Source organism: Pongo pygmaeus, chromosome 7 (assembly GCF_028885625.2).
Source record: "Pongo pygmaeus isolate AG05252 chromosome 7, NHGRI_mPonPyg2-v2.0_pri, whole genome shotgun sequence".
Taxonomy (NCBI): Eukaryota; Metazoa; Chordata; class Mammalia; order Primates; family Hominidae; genus Pongo; species Pongo pygmaeus.
Window position 1 is genome coordinate 79,206,062 of NC_072380.2, and position 13,269 is coordinate 79,219,330.

The 13,269-nt window shown below is 34.5% G+C and overlaps 1 protein-coding gene across 20 annotated transcripts in view; it reads left to right on the forward strand.

Annotated features, from left to right (window-relative positions):
• Window positions 1-13,269, forward strand: part of CSPP1 (centrosome and spindle pole associated protein 1) — a 136,540-nt gene that overhangs the window by 49,776 nt on the left and 73,495 nt on the right. For 16 of the 20 annotated variants that reach the window (XM_054497551.2, XM_054497550.2, XM_054497554.2 and 13 more), the window contains 5 exons: window positions 862-955; window positions 2,796-2,853; window positions 4,906-5,114; window positions 7,244-7,365; window positions 7,733-7,811. In XM_054497551.2, coding sequence (XP_054353526.2) covers window positions 862-955; window positions 2,796-2,853; window positions 4,906-5,114; window positions 7,244-7,365; window positions 7,733-7,811 — 562 coding nt within the window. The remainder of the gene's footprint in view (window positions 1-861; window positions 956-2,795; window positions 2,854-4,905; window positions 5,115-7,243; window positions 7,366-7,732; window positions 7,812-13,269) is intronic. The other 4 variants (XM_054497556.2, XM_054497557.2, XM_063668838.1 and 1 more) reach the window with 1 other exon arrangement.

The following is a 13,269-nucleotide window of genomic DNA, read 5'->3' on the forward strand; positions in this document are numbered from 1 at the left end:
ATTGCTGTTTCAATTGCATTCTTGATACCCTGTGATTTTTGTAGTGTTCCAGATCTTGCATATTTAGATTAAGAGGTTATTTTGTGGCATTAACACAAATAATAATCTTCTCTGCATTCAGAATTTTTGATTAACTGGATTTTTGTATAAGGAATACCAGGGTGAGAGGTTTGTATTTTTTCCTGTAGAATTGAAGTTTTTTGAGCAGAGTGCCAGTTTGATTAGTGTATTTTATGACAGTTAATGTTACATAACGTACTGGATCTATTGGAGCAGGGAGAAGGGAGTTGGGAAGACTAGTTATTAGTTAGGAAGTTATTGCTGCAATCCAGGTTAGATGTAGAGAGGACTTATCCAAGGTTAATGGCTCTGAGAATAGAAAGGAGGGGGCCTCATATGAAGTGAATAGAAGAGGACAAGCAATCCAAGTTATAGTGAGATTTTGAGGCTCCAGTATTGGGCCATTAGTAGAAAATGAAGAGGGGCAGTTGGTTTTGAGATGCTCGTTTGCAATTGAAATGTTAAATTTATAAGACTTATGGAAATTATTAATGGAAATATTATTTGGATTGTTAGAAAAATGGGGTTGGGATAAGAATATTCTGTTATTTAGGAAAATTTTTGACTAATGGTAGAGGCATGGGCATGATTACTGTGTCTTGTGTTTGACACATAGTAGGTACCCATTAATTACAAAAGAAATTGAAGAAGGACTGATTCATGTGATTTTTTTTCCTTCTATATTTCTTGCATATTAGTAATTATATGATACAGTTAAGATGGAGTTTTTAAGGACTTGACTTTCTAATTGCATACGATGCTTAAGAGTTAAGATTGTATTTTTCTCATACCACTATCTAGGAGGTGAAGATCGAGAACTTATTCAGAGAAGGAAAGAGAAATACAGACTAGAACTATTGGAACAAATGGCTGAGCAACAGAGGAACAAGAGACGGTAATGAAAGGTTTGCATTTAAGAGAGATATTTTGAGTTTAAAATGCATTTGTGTAAAATGACATGATGGTTAAATAAGGGGTTGTCATTCTAATACGATGTTTGATTTGTAAATCACTTATATTTTAATCTCTACATGCTAAATCAACAAGGAAAATAAATACTAAGAGAGTTTTTGTTTTTTGTTTTTTGTTTTTTGTTTTTTTTTTGGTCATAAGTAGCAAGTGAGAGTATTTATATATTCTGTAATAGCCCTTTTACTTCCCTCATTGATTTCTTCAGTTTTTGATTTAAGGTAGCATTTAATGTTATAGACATGCCCATTGGATTATCCCATATGTAGTAACAAATATAAAAGTATTTTTTTGCCATATGAAATGGTATGCACATACACATACATGCAAAAAAAAAATTGTATCCTATAAATTTAACATTTCCATCCCAAATGAGCATCTCAAAACCAACTGTCCCTCTTCATTTTCTATTAATAGCCCAATAATAGAGCCTCAAAATCTCACTATGACTTGGATTCCTTGTCCTCTCGTATTCACTTCATATGAGGCCCCCTCCTTCTTTCTATTCTCAGAGCCATTAACATTGGATAAGTCCTCTCTACATCTGACCTGGATTGCAGCAATAGCTTCCTAACTAATAACTAGTCTTCCCAACTCCCTTCTCCCTGCTCCAGTAGATCCAGCACACTATGTAATATTAACTGTCAAAAAATACACTAATCAAACTGGCACCCTGCTCAAAAATCTTCAATGGCTTCCTCAATTCTACAGGAATGGTAAATCACAAGTATTTATGTTGTACATAGGTATCATTGTTTGTAGTCTTTCTTGTTGAAATACCTATGAGATATTACAGTTTAAAATTAGGAATAGAGTTTAAAATTAGAAATTTTAAATATAGCTTAAAATTAGAAATTTTAAATATAGCTTAAAATTAGAAATTTTAAATATAGCTTAAAATTAGAAATTTTAAATATAGATTAAAATTAGAAATTACAGTGGCTCACGCCTGTAATCCCAGCACTTCGGGAGGCCCAGGTGGGCGGATCACGAGGTCAGGAGATCGAGACCATCCTGGCTAACATGGTGAAACCCCGTCTCTACTAAAAATACAAAAAATTAGCCAGGCGTGATGGCACACGCCTGTGGTCCCAGCTATTCGGGAGGCTGAGGCAGGAGAATTGCTTGAACCTGGGAGGCGGAGTTTGCAGTGAGCCGAGATCACGCTACTGCATTCCAGCCTGGACGACAGGGTGAGACTCTTGACTAAACAACAACAAAAACAACAACAACAAAATTAGGAATAGAGATCTCGTTTTGAGAGAATTTGAGACCTGTTATCTCTTAGTTTTTGCCTTTTTCCCTCTATCTCAGAGGAAGCCAATATCTACTGTTTGATGTTAGCTATCTTTAACATCATTTTAAAAAAAACCCTATTATTAGGAAGTATGGTAGATATATTTAAATTTTTACCCTTCTTTTTGCTAACTGAAAATATATGTGTACCCTAAAAGAGGTTTTTTGTTTTACACGGTAAAGATTTTATTTTTGTGTTTTATTTTGTGTGAATTAGTCTTTGAAATACTCTAGGCATTGGCTTAGAGATATATAGTCTAAGTTAGTTACGTGTGAATTCTAGTTTACTTTGTATCAAGTAAAAAAATTTGGCTTTCAGTATTATTTAAGGCTGTAATGTCAGTTAAACGAATTACTTGTTTTTGTAGATGTATTGCATAGACTTTGTGTATAAGCTTCTTTCAGTGATGATTTATAATTTTGATAGTTTACTATATCTTTTTAATATGTAAAACTTTAATTTTGTTTAGAGAAAAAGATTTAGAACTCAGGGTTGCAGCGTCTGGAGCACAAGACCCTGAGAAATCGGTAAGGGTTTCTGGCATCTTTTAATGTTTAATCTTTCATCAAATGATCCTCAAATGTGGTGGCAGGTGGGGATAGAGAATATTGGGAGAAAAAGAGAGTAGACCAATTTGAACAGTAATAAAATTAACTAAATTCATTTCTCATAAAGTGTAAATTCTCTTAACTGTTATTTCCTTGAGGTAATTTTTCCTTTTTCATTTGTGTGTCATTTTTTTAAAGTTTAAATTAGTTCTCTCTGCTTTATTCACATGTACTATTCCATGGGAAAGTTATCTTGGTTAAATTTACAATTGATGTTAATATTTTTCTTGAATACATCTTGATCACTTACTTTTCTTATATTGGAGTGATTTCTGAGAAAACTGACGACTTTATTTTTAAAGCGTTTTAGTAATTGTTACTTATTGTAACATTAGAGAGATAATAATCTTATTTTTACTTTAATTTTGCAATTCTCATCATTAAGTGGAATGAATTACTCACATCATTGCAGTTGAGTAAGGAGGAGGTAATTTATTGTTTTTACCACAATTTATTTTTTCTGTAGTTGGTTATGTAGTATTTATTTCTAATACAAGTCTTATTTCATCTTTGAATGATGATTAAGACCTTTAATTTCATTAAAAAGCTCATTCTTAAAAAGGATGCAGCAACTTAAAATTATTTACCTGTAGGCAACTTTTGATTTGCTTTTACTTATGCTGAGAATATATCCTGTGGGTTATCTGTTTGGAAAAGTTTCATATTGCACCAGCATCACTCGCAGTATGCTTCTAGGTTAACCTGATAAATCATTCCTGATAAGATAACCATGGTAGGAAAAAAAGAAGATAAATTTCAAAGCTAAATATATTTTCTTTTAGCAATCAAAAGTTTCCTTTTAAAAGGTGAGCTTTTTAACGTAATATGTTGGCATGTTAAATTTTGTATTTATGGTTACACTAGTGTGTGACAGACCTTATTTATCTTTGAATTGAAGCTGCTATAGAGTGTCAAGTTGATTTATGAGAATAAATAAGTAATTAGAGGCAACAGTTAGGCCTTTACTTTTGGGTTTACTTTTGATTTGCAAATCTTAGAAAAGGGCACATAAGTGACATTCTAAAGTAGAGATTAGCAAAGTGTGGCCTGTGGCCAAATTTGTTTGCTGCCTGTTTTCATAAAAAAAAGTTTTATTGCAGCACAGCCTTGTTCATTCCTTCACATACTGTTTGTGGCTGCTTTAGCACTATGGCTGAGTCTGCTCGTTATGAAGAGACTATGTAGTCTTGCAAATCTTAATCTATTTACTGTCTAGCCCTTTACAGAAAGCATTTGCTGACCCTGTTTTACAGAATACTTAGATAGCAGAAATGGCAATTAGAGAAGTAGCACAGTGTCCTAGTACATAGAAAGAATACTACAGGTATATTTAAAATTAATATCTGACTCTAGTCTTTGCTTAATTATTTACTAATAGTGAGACCTTAGGTGATATATTACTTCCCAGAGAGCCTCAATTACCCATTTATAAAGTAAGCATTAGATATTCAGAGTCTGGCTGGGCACAGAAGCTCACACCTGTAATTCCAGCACTCTGGGAGGCCGAGGTGGGCGGATCACTTGAGGCCAGGAGTTCGAGACCAGCCTTGCCAATGTGGTGAAACCCCCTTCTCTACAAAAATTAGCTGCGCGTGGTGGCAGGTGCCTGTAACCCCAGCTACTCTGAGGCTGAGGCAGGAGAATTGCTTGAATTCGGCAAGTGGTAGTTGCTGTGACCTGAGATCGTGCCACTGCATTCCAGCCTGGGCGACACAGTGAGACTCTGTCTCAAAAATAAATAAATCAATAAATCAGATAGATAGATAGATATTCAGTCTTTTATAGCTGTAAAATTCTGTTATTCAATAAATAAATAAATAAAAATAGATATTCAGAGTCTTTTATAGCTGTAAAATTCTGTTATTCTGTGACTGTCTTAAGTGCCTGCTGGGATAGGAGGTCTTTTGAGGTCCCTTCCACCTTTAAACTTATGATTATATGTAACAAACAGATTTTTTTTCTTTATTTTAGCCTGATAGACTAAAGCAGTTTAGTGTGGCACCAAGACACTTTGAAGAGATGATACCACCTGAAAGACCCAGAATAGCTTTCCAGACACCTCTCCCTCCTTTATCTGCCCCATCTGTCCCACCCATCCCATCAGTTCATTCCGTTCCTTCTCAAAATGAAGATTTGCGCAGTGGACTCAGCAGCGCCCTTGGTGAAATGGTGTCTCCCAGGTGCTTGTTTAAATGTTTTGTGTTTGGGAATTAGGTAAGGTATTGCTATATTTTATGTTTAGAATGATATGCTGAAGCGGATGACGTTATTCTTCAGAGATTTTGTACAGTTAACAGTTTTGTGAAATAAGTTCTCTTGAAATTTTTTTCTCTGCTATTATAAAAAAAGGGAAATTCTTAAAACTTTTTATTGTTTAAAGATGATTTTGTATCTTTAGAATGAATTACTAAGTACATTTTAGTATTTATTTAGTTTTGGGTTGTATTTTGAGATGCCTGTTTTTGATATCTTTTAACATATAAAAGTTGTACATTTTTTTCAATTTTGTTCTTTCCACTTGGCAAACATTGAATTCTTCAGTTTGTGCAGAAAAAGTTTCTAATGTGGCTCTTTTACACGTATAATTTTATTTTAGCTTCTGTTTCCTTCAGCTCATTCTCTGTGATTACTTATGGGCTGTGTAACTCAAATGCCTGAAATAAAAAGTGTTGAGATTATAAAACCTGTAATTTAGGTATTGGGGTAAAGATTTGATTTCTATAGGTGAAAGGCATCACACTATAATAGAGTATACATAAAGAAAATCCTGTTGTTAACACTGATATTTTCTGGGCTATACTTTCTTCTTTGTAGGGCCTGGGCTTATTTTTTGTTCACTGTTAGTGTATTAATTATAAAATATATTTAAATTTAGAGGTGTTTTTCTTAACTTTTTTGAACATTGATATTTTCTGGACTATATTATTTCAGTAGAAGTTGGTCTTTTAGTTACTAACCAACTGTAGAAGTGTGTTTACTGTACTTATCAGGGTCTTTGTGTTTTTCATCTGATGGCTTCCTGACTCAAGAATAGGAGGGATTGGAATTAACAGAGCATTTTATGGTGGTCTCAGCATTGAATTAGGGATTGAAATGGTTGGCTTTCCTATCTGGATTTTGGGCAAACCACACCTTTGTTGAACTTCAATTTTTCTCATTTGTAAAAGTGGAGTAGTATTATATTTTTTTCATGTTTACAATTATAGGGTTGTGAGGATTAGCTTGTATAAATCTCTATAAAATTTGATTTTATGATAATTACAGCTCCCTTTCATAACAGTTATTTGACATTTTTGTTGATGTATCTTTGTTGTGAGGATGGTATAAGGGTTAGACACATTGAGTGGCTAGTAAATGTGAAAGATATTCCCTACTGAAGAGAACTTCAGTGCCTTCTTAGTTCTTTGGAATTATTTTAAAGTATATGACAAGGGAGAACCTGTTAAGATACATACAACAGTGAGAACATCCTAGAATGCTGCCATCTCTTTCTATTCATTTAAAGGAATTTGCCTTTGCCATTTTTACTACTGAAAAATATTGCATTGGTAGCAATACAGAGATATTTCCTAATCAGTAATGAAGTGCTAATGTAGAGGTTTTTAGAAGTTTTAAATTTACGAAATACTAAAGATTATGTCAATACTTTACTGTTGGTATTTAAGTTGCTTTTATTTTACTATTAAGAAATACACTCGTTTCCTCAGTCAGACTGAACCATTTGTACTCACACTGTTTTGTAACTCTTTGCCTTCTCTTTCTGGATTGTCCTTCCTCTAACACACACAAGCTCACTCCAGTAGCATGGCTTAAGCGTTGCCTCTTCTGGAAAGCCTTACATGTGCTTTCTTTCTCTCCCTCATGTGATTTAAATGTCCCTGCTCCTGTACCTATAGCAATCTGCATTTTTTGGGCTATATTACTATTTAATTTAATTTGCTTGTACTATTATTAATTATTTAATTTGCTTGTACTTGACTGCAGTTGTTTATTTTCATGTTACTCCTGAGGGACAGGGACCATGTCTGTCTTTATTTGATACTGGCACATAGTGCCTATTGGATATTAATTGATTGAATATTAACCCAGGTTTTTATCTTACATAAATGTACCTGAAACTGTGAAATCCTATGTAATAGTATTTGCTTTTTGAGTCATAATTTTTGATGAATGATTGGAGCAAGATGGTGACTTTTTCTAAAGTAGTGATTGGATTTTCAGTACTGTTTTTGCAAAAGAGTAATATCTTGATTTTTTACAAAATTGCAATGAAATATGAGAGGAATTTTTCATTTTTCTTTTCATACAGGATTGCACCTCTGCCTCCACCTCCCCTACTACCACCTTTGGCTACTAACTATCGAACTCCTTATGATGATGCATACTATTTTTATGGGGCCAGGAATACTTTGGATCCCAGTCTTGCTTATTGTAAGTTATCTATAGGGTATGCATTTTCTCCCCGCTTGGCTCAATAAGGAAGATTGTTTTTTTGTGTAAACAAAAAATATCTAAACGAGAAAAGCACAACTTTGCTTAATTCAGATGTTATATATTGACTTAATAAATGCCCTATTTTAAAGCCCAGTTATATTTTATAGTTATTTCCTTTTCATCTTGGTTTAAGAAATAACGATTGTGTTTTCTTATGTTGTTCTTTGCTAACTTCTAGCCCAGAAGGAAATATTGATGGTTTTCTCTACGTAACATTTTGATTATGTACCTTTTTCTGGAGGAATAAATAAAATATTATTAAATGATTATTCTAAATAAACTTTTTTTTTGTTTTTTCTTTAAGATGGTTCAGGAATGATGGGCGTACAGCCTGCAGCTTATGTTAGTGCTCCTGTCACCCACCAACTAGCACAACCTGTTGTGTAAGTTATTAGTAATTTTTTCCCCACTTTTGTTTTGTAAAGATACACATAACCTAAAAGCCACCATCCTAACATTTTAAAGTATACTATTTAGTGGTATTTAATATTTTCATAATGTGCAACCATCACCACAATCCATCTTCAGAACTCTTTTCATCTTGTAAACTGAAACTCTATACCCATTAAATAATAATGGTTTACCTCCCCATTCCCCTACCTCCATTCTCTGGCAACCACCATTCTATGTCTCTGATTTTGACTACTCCATGTACCTCATATGAATAGAGTCATACAATGTTTATTTTTTTTTTGACTGGCTTATTTCACTTTGCATAATGTCCTCAAGGTTCATCCGTCTTTTAGCGTATTTCAGAGTTTCTTTCCTTTTTAAGGCCGAATTATAATCCATTGTAATTGTATACAACATTTTGCTTCTCTAAAATCTATCCATTTATCCCTTAGTGGACACTTTGGATTGCTTCCACATTTTGGCTATTTGTGAATAATGCTGCTGTGAACATGAGTTTACAAATATCTCTTTGAAACCTTGTTTTCAATTTTTTTGGGTCTGTACCCAGAGCTGGAATTGCTGGGTCATATGGTAATTCTATGTTTAATTTTTTGAAGAACTGCCACACTGTTTTCCACAACTGCTATACTTTTTTATATTCTCACCAATAGGGCACAAGAGTTCCAATTTCTCCTCGTCTTTGCCAATACTTATTTTCTTTTTCTTTTTTTTATAGTAACCATTCTGATGAGTATAAGATGGTATTTCATTGTAGTTTTAATTTGCATTTCCCTAATTATTAGTGAGGTTGAGCATCTTTTCATATGCTTCTTGGCCATTTGTATATAATCTTTGGAGAAATGTCTTTCCAAGTACTTTGCCCATTTTTGAATTAGGTTGTTTGTTTTTTGTTGTTGAGTTTCCAGAGTCCTCCATATACCCTGGTTATTAATTCTGTATCAAGTATTTGATTTGGAAATATTTGCTCCCATTCTGTCTTGATATTGCCTTTTGATGCACAAAATTCTTAAATTTTCATAAAGTCCAATTTGTCTATTTTTATTATTGTTGCCTGTGCCTTTGGTGTCATGTCTGAGAAATCATTGCCAAATCCAACATCCTGAAGCTTTTGCCCTATGTTTTCTTGTGAGAGTTTTATAATTTTAGGTCTTATGTTGAGCTGTTTGAGTCATTTTGAGTTAATTTTTTTTATGGTATTGCATAAGGGTTTGTCTTCGTTATTTTGTATGTGGATATTCAGTTTTCTTAGCTCCATTTGTTGGAAAGAGTATCCTTTCTGCATTGAGAGATATTGGCATTGTTGTTGAAAATCATTTGACCAAATATACGAGGGTTTATTTTTGGGCTATTTACCCTTTTCCCTTGGTGTGTATGTCTTCCTTTATCCCAGTACCTTAGTGTTTTGATTACTGTTGCTTTGAATGTTTTGAAATCAGAAAATGTGAGTGCTCCAGCTTTGTTCTTTTTCAATATTGTTTTGGCTATTTTGGATCCCTGGAGATTCCATTTGAATTATAGGATGAGTTTTTCTATTTCTGCAAAAAAGTCATTGTGATTTTGGTAGTGAGTAGTGAGTGTATTGAATCTTTGGGTAGTTTTGACATTTTAACAGTGTCATGTCTTCTGATCCATGAACATAAGATATATGTCCCTTTATTTATGTCTTTTAAAATTTCTTTCAGCAATATTTCATAGTTTTCATTGTATAGGTATAGGTCTTTCACTTCTTTAGTTAATTCTTAAGTATTTTATTCTTTTGGATGCTTTCATAAATGGAATTCCTTTCATAATTTTCTTTTCAGATTGTTCATTGTTAGTGTATAGAAATGCAGCTGATTTTTGGGTATTGATTTGTATCCTGTTACTTTACTGAATTCATTTATTTTAATAGTTTTGTTGTAGAATCTAGGATTTTCTGCAAATAAGATGGTAACATCTGTGAACAGAGATAATTTTACTTTTTCTTTCTGATTTGGATACTTTTTATTTATTTTTCTTCCTTTCTTTTTTTTTTTTGAGACAGAGTCTCACCCTGTCACCCAGGCTGGAGTGCAATGTTGCGATCTTGGCTCACTGCAACCTCCGCCTCCTGGGTTCAAGTGATTCTCCTGGCTCAGCCTCCTGAGAAACTGGGATTAAAGGCGTGCACCACTATGCCCGGCTAAGTTTTTGTATCTTTAGTAGAGATGGGGTTTCACCATGTTGGCCAGGCTGGTCTCGAACTCCTGACCTTGTGATCTGCCTGCCTCAACCTCCCAAAGTCCTGGGATTACAGGTGTGAGCCACCGCACCTGGCCCCTTATTTTTTTTCTTAATTACTTTCTTAATTACCCTGACTAGAGCTTCCAGTACTATGTTTAATAGAAATGGCTAAAGCGGGCATCCCTGCCTTGTTCCTGATCTTAGGGGAAAAGCTTTCAGTCTTTCACTGTTGTGTATGATGTTTGCTGTGGGTTTTTCATATATATATATATATATAGCTTTTATTATGTTGAGGTAATTTCATTCTATTCCTAGTTTGTTGAGTTTTAATGATGCAAGTGTTAAATTTTGTCAGATGCTTTTTCTGTATTGAGATGATCATGGTTTTTTTTCCCCCTTTATTCTTTTAATGTGGTATATTGATTGATTTTTTTATGTTTAACCATAACCATCCTTGTTTTCCAGGGATAAATTCCACTTAGTCATGGTGTATAATCATTTTAATATGCTGCTGAATTTGGTTTGCTAGTATTTTGTTAAGGAGTTTTGCATCAGTGTTCATATGTAATCTTGTTGTAGTTTCCTTATACTGTCTGGCTTTGGTATAAGCATAATGCTGGGCTTATAGAAGGAATTAGGAAGTGTTCCCTCCTCTTGAACTTTTTGAAAAAGTTTGAGAAGGATTTATATTAGTTCTTCTTTAAATGTTTGATAGAATTCACCAGTGAAACCATAAGGTACAGGGCTTTTCTTTGTTGGGTGATTATTGATTACAGATTCAGTCTCTTTAGTAACTAGCTATATAGGTCTATTCAGATTTTCTTTTTCTTCATGATTTAGTCTTGATAGGTTTTTATTTCTAGGAATTTGTCCATCTCATCTAGGTTGTCCAATTTGTTGGCATATAATTGTTGATAATATTCCCTTACAGTCCTTTCTTATTTTTAAAAGATTAATAGTGATGTCCCTTTGTGAATTTCTGATTATATTTTATTATTTATTTATTTATTTATTTATTTATTTTTCTGACCTCATTCTTCCCATTGCAGAATTCCTTTTTTTTAATAGAAGATTCAGAGCTTTCTTGTTGGTCAGTGTAGCTAAGCATTTGTCAATCTTGTTGATCTTTTCAAATAACAAACTATTGGTTTGGTTGATTTTTTTTTTTCTGTTGTTATTCTGGTTTCCATTTCATTGATTTCTGCTGTAATCTTTTAAATTTCCTCCCTTCTACTTACTTTGGGTTCCGTTTGCTCTCATTTTTCTGGTTTCTAGAGATGAAAATCTAGATTCTTGATTTGGTATCTTTCTCTTTGTTTGGTATATATACTTACAACTATAAGCTTTCCTCTTAGTACTGTTTTAGCTACATCCTTTAAGTTTTGGTATGTTGTCTTTTCACTTTCATTGCTCTCAAAATATTTTCCAGCTTTTTAAAATTTCTTCATCAACCTGTTGGTTATTTTGAAATGTGTTGTTTAATTTCCACATAATTGTGAATTTCCCAAATATCCTTCTGTTACTCATGTCTAATATAATTACATTGCAGTTGGAGAACAAACTTTGTATGATTTCAGTCAGTCCTTTTTAATTTATTGAGGCTTATTTTAAGACCTAACATGGTCTGTCCTGCAGAATGTTCGACATGCATTTGAGAAGAATGTGTATTGTCCTGTTGGTGAGTGTATTATTCTATAAGTGTCTCTTAGATCTAGTTGGCTTATAGTGTTATTTCTTTTATTTCCTTGTTGATCTTCTGTGTAGTTGTTCTGTTATTAGAAGTGAAGTATTTAATCTCCAACTGTTACTTTGTATGTGTGTGTGTGTGTGTTCTGATATACAGTCTTGCTCTGTGTGTGTGTGTGTGTGTGTGTGTTCTGATATACAGTCTTGCTCTGTCACCCAAGCTGGAATACAGTTGTGAGACCATAGTTTGCTGTAGCCTCAACCTCCTGGGCTCAAGCAATCCTCCTACCCCAGCCTCCTGAGCAGCTAGGACTACAGCCGTGTGCCACTGCACCTGACTGATTTGTTTATTTTTTGTGGAAACAGGGTCTCCCTGTGTTGCCCAGTGTGATCTTGAACTCCTGGCCTCCAAGCGATCCTCTTGCCTCAGCCTCCCAAAGTACGAGGAATACAGCCATGAGCCACCACACCCGGACTCCAACTATTATTCTTGACTTGTGTATTATTCTCTTCAATTCTGTCAGTTTTTGTTTCGTTTCTTAGGTCTCTCTTTATATGCATATATTTATAATTGTGTCTTACTGAAGATTTGACCCTTTTATTAGTGTCAGAGATTCTTCTGTGTCCCTGCTAACAGTTTTTGTCATAAAGTACTTTTAGTTCTAATATAAATGTTGCTGTTCTGGTTTTCTTTTAGTACTGTTTGCATGGTGTATGATTTTTCGTATTTACTCTCAATTTATTTGTCTTTGAATCTAAAAGATGTCTCTATGTAGACAGAATGCAGTTACTTCCTGGTTTTTATGTTTGCCATTTTCCAATTTTTTTCTATATGTCTTATGTCTTTTTATTCCTCTAATCCTCCTTTATTACCTTCTTTTTCTTCTTCCTTTTTTTTTTTTAAGAGATAGGGTCTCATTCTCTTGCCCAGGCTGGAGTGCAGTGGTGTGATCACAGAGCTCACTGCAGTCTCAAACTCCTGGGCTCAAGCAATCCTTCCACTCCAGTCTCCCAAGGAGCTGGAACTATAGGCACATGCCACCACGCCTGGCTAAATATTTGTATTTTTTGTAGAGACAAGGTTTTGCCATGTTTCCCAGGCTGGTTTCAAACTTCTGGCTCAAGTGATCCCAGCCCCACAAAGTGCTGGGATTACAGGCATGAGCCACTGCGGCCAGGCTCTTTTTTTTTTTAGACGCAGTCTCGCTGTCGCCCAGGCTGGAGTGCAGTGGTGCGATCTCGGCTCACTGCAAGCCCCACCTTCTGGGTTCATGCCATTCTCCTGCCTCAGCCTCCCGAGTAGCTGGGACTACAGGCGCCCGCCACCACACCTGGCTAATTTTTTGTATTTTTAGTAGAGATGGGGTTTCACCGCGTTAGCCAGGATGGTCTCGATCTCCTGACCTCATGATCCACCTGCCTTGGCCTCCCAAAGTGCTGGGATTACAGGCATAAGCCACCGCGCCCGGCCTATTAGTTTCTTTTATGTTAAATATTTAATAGCATTCAATTTTGATTTTTTTGTTGCTTTTTGCATAA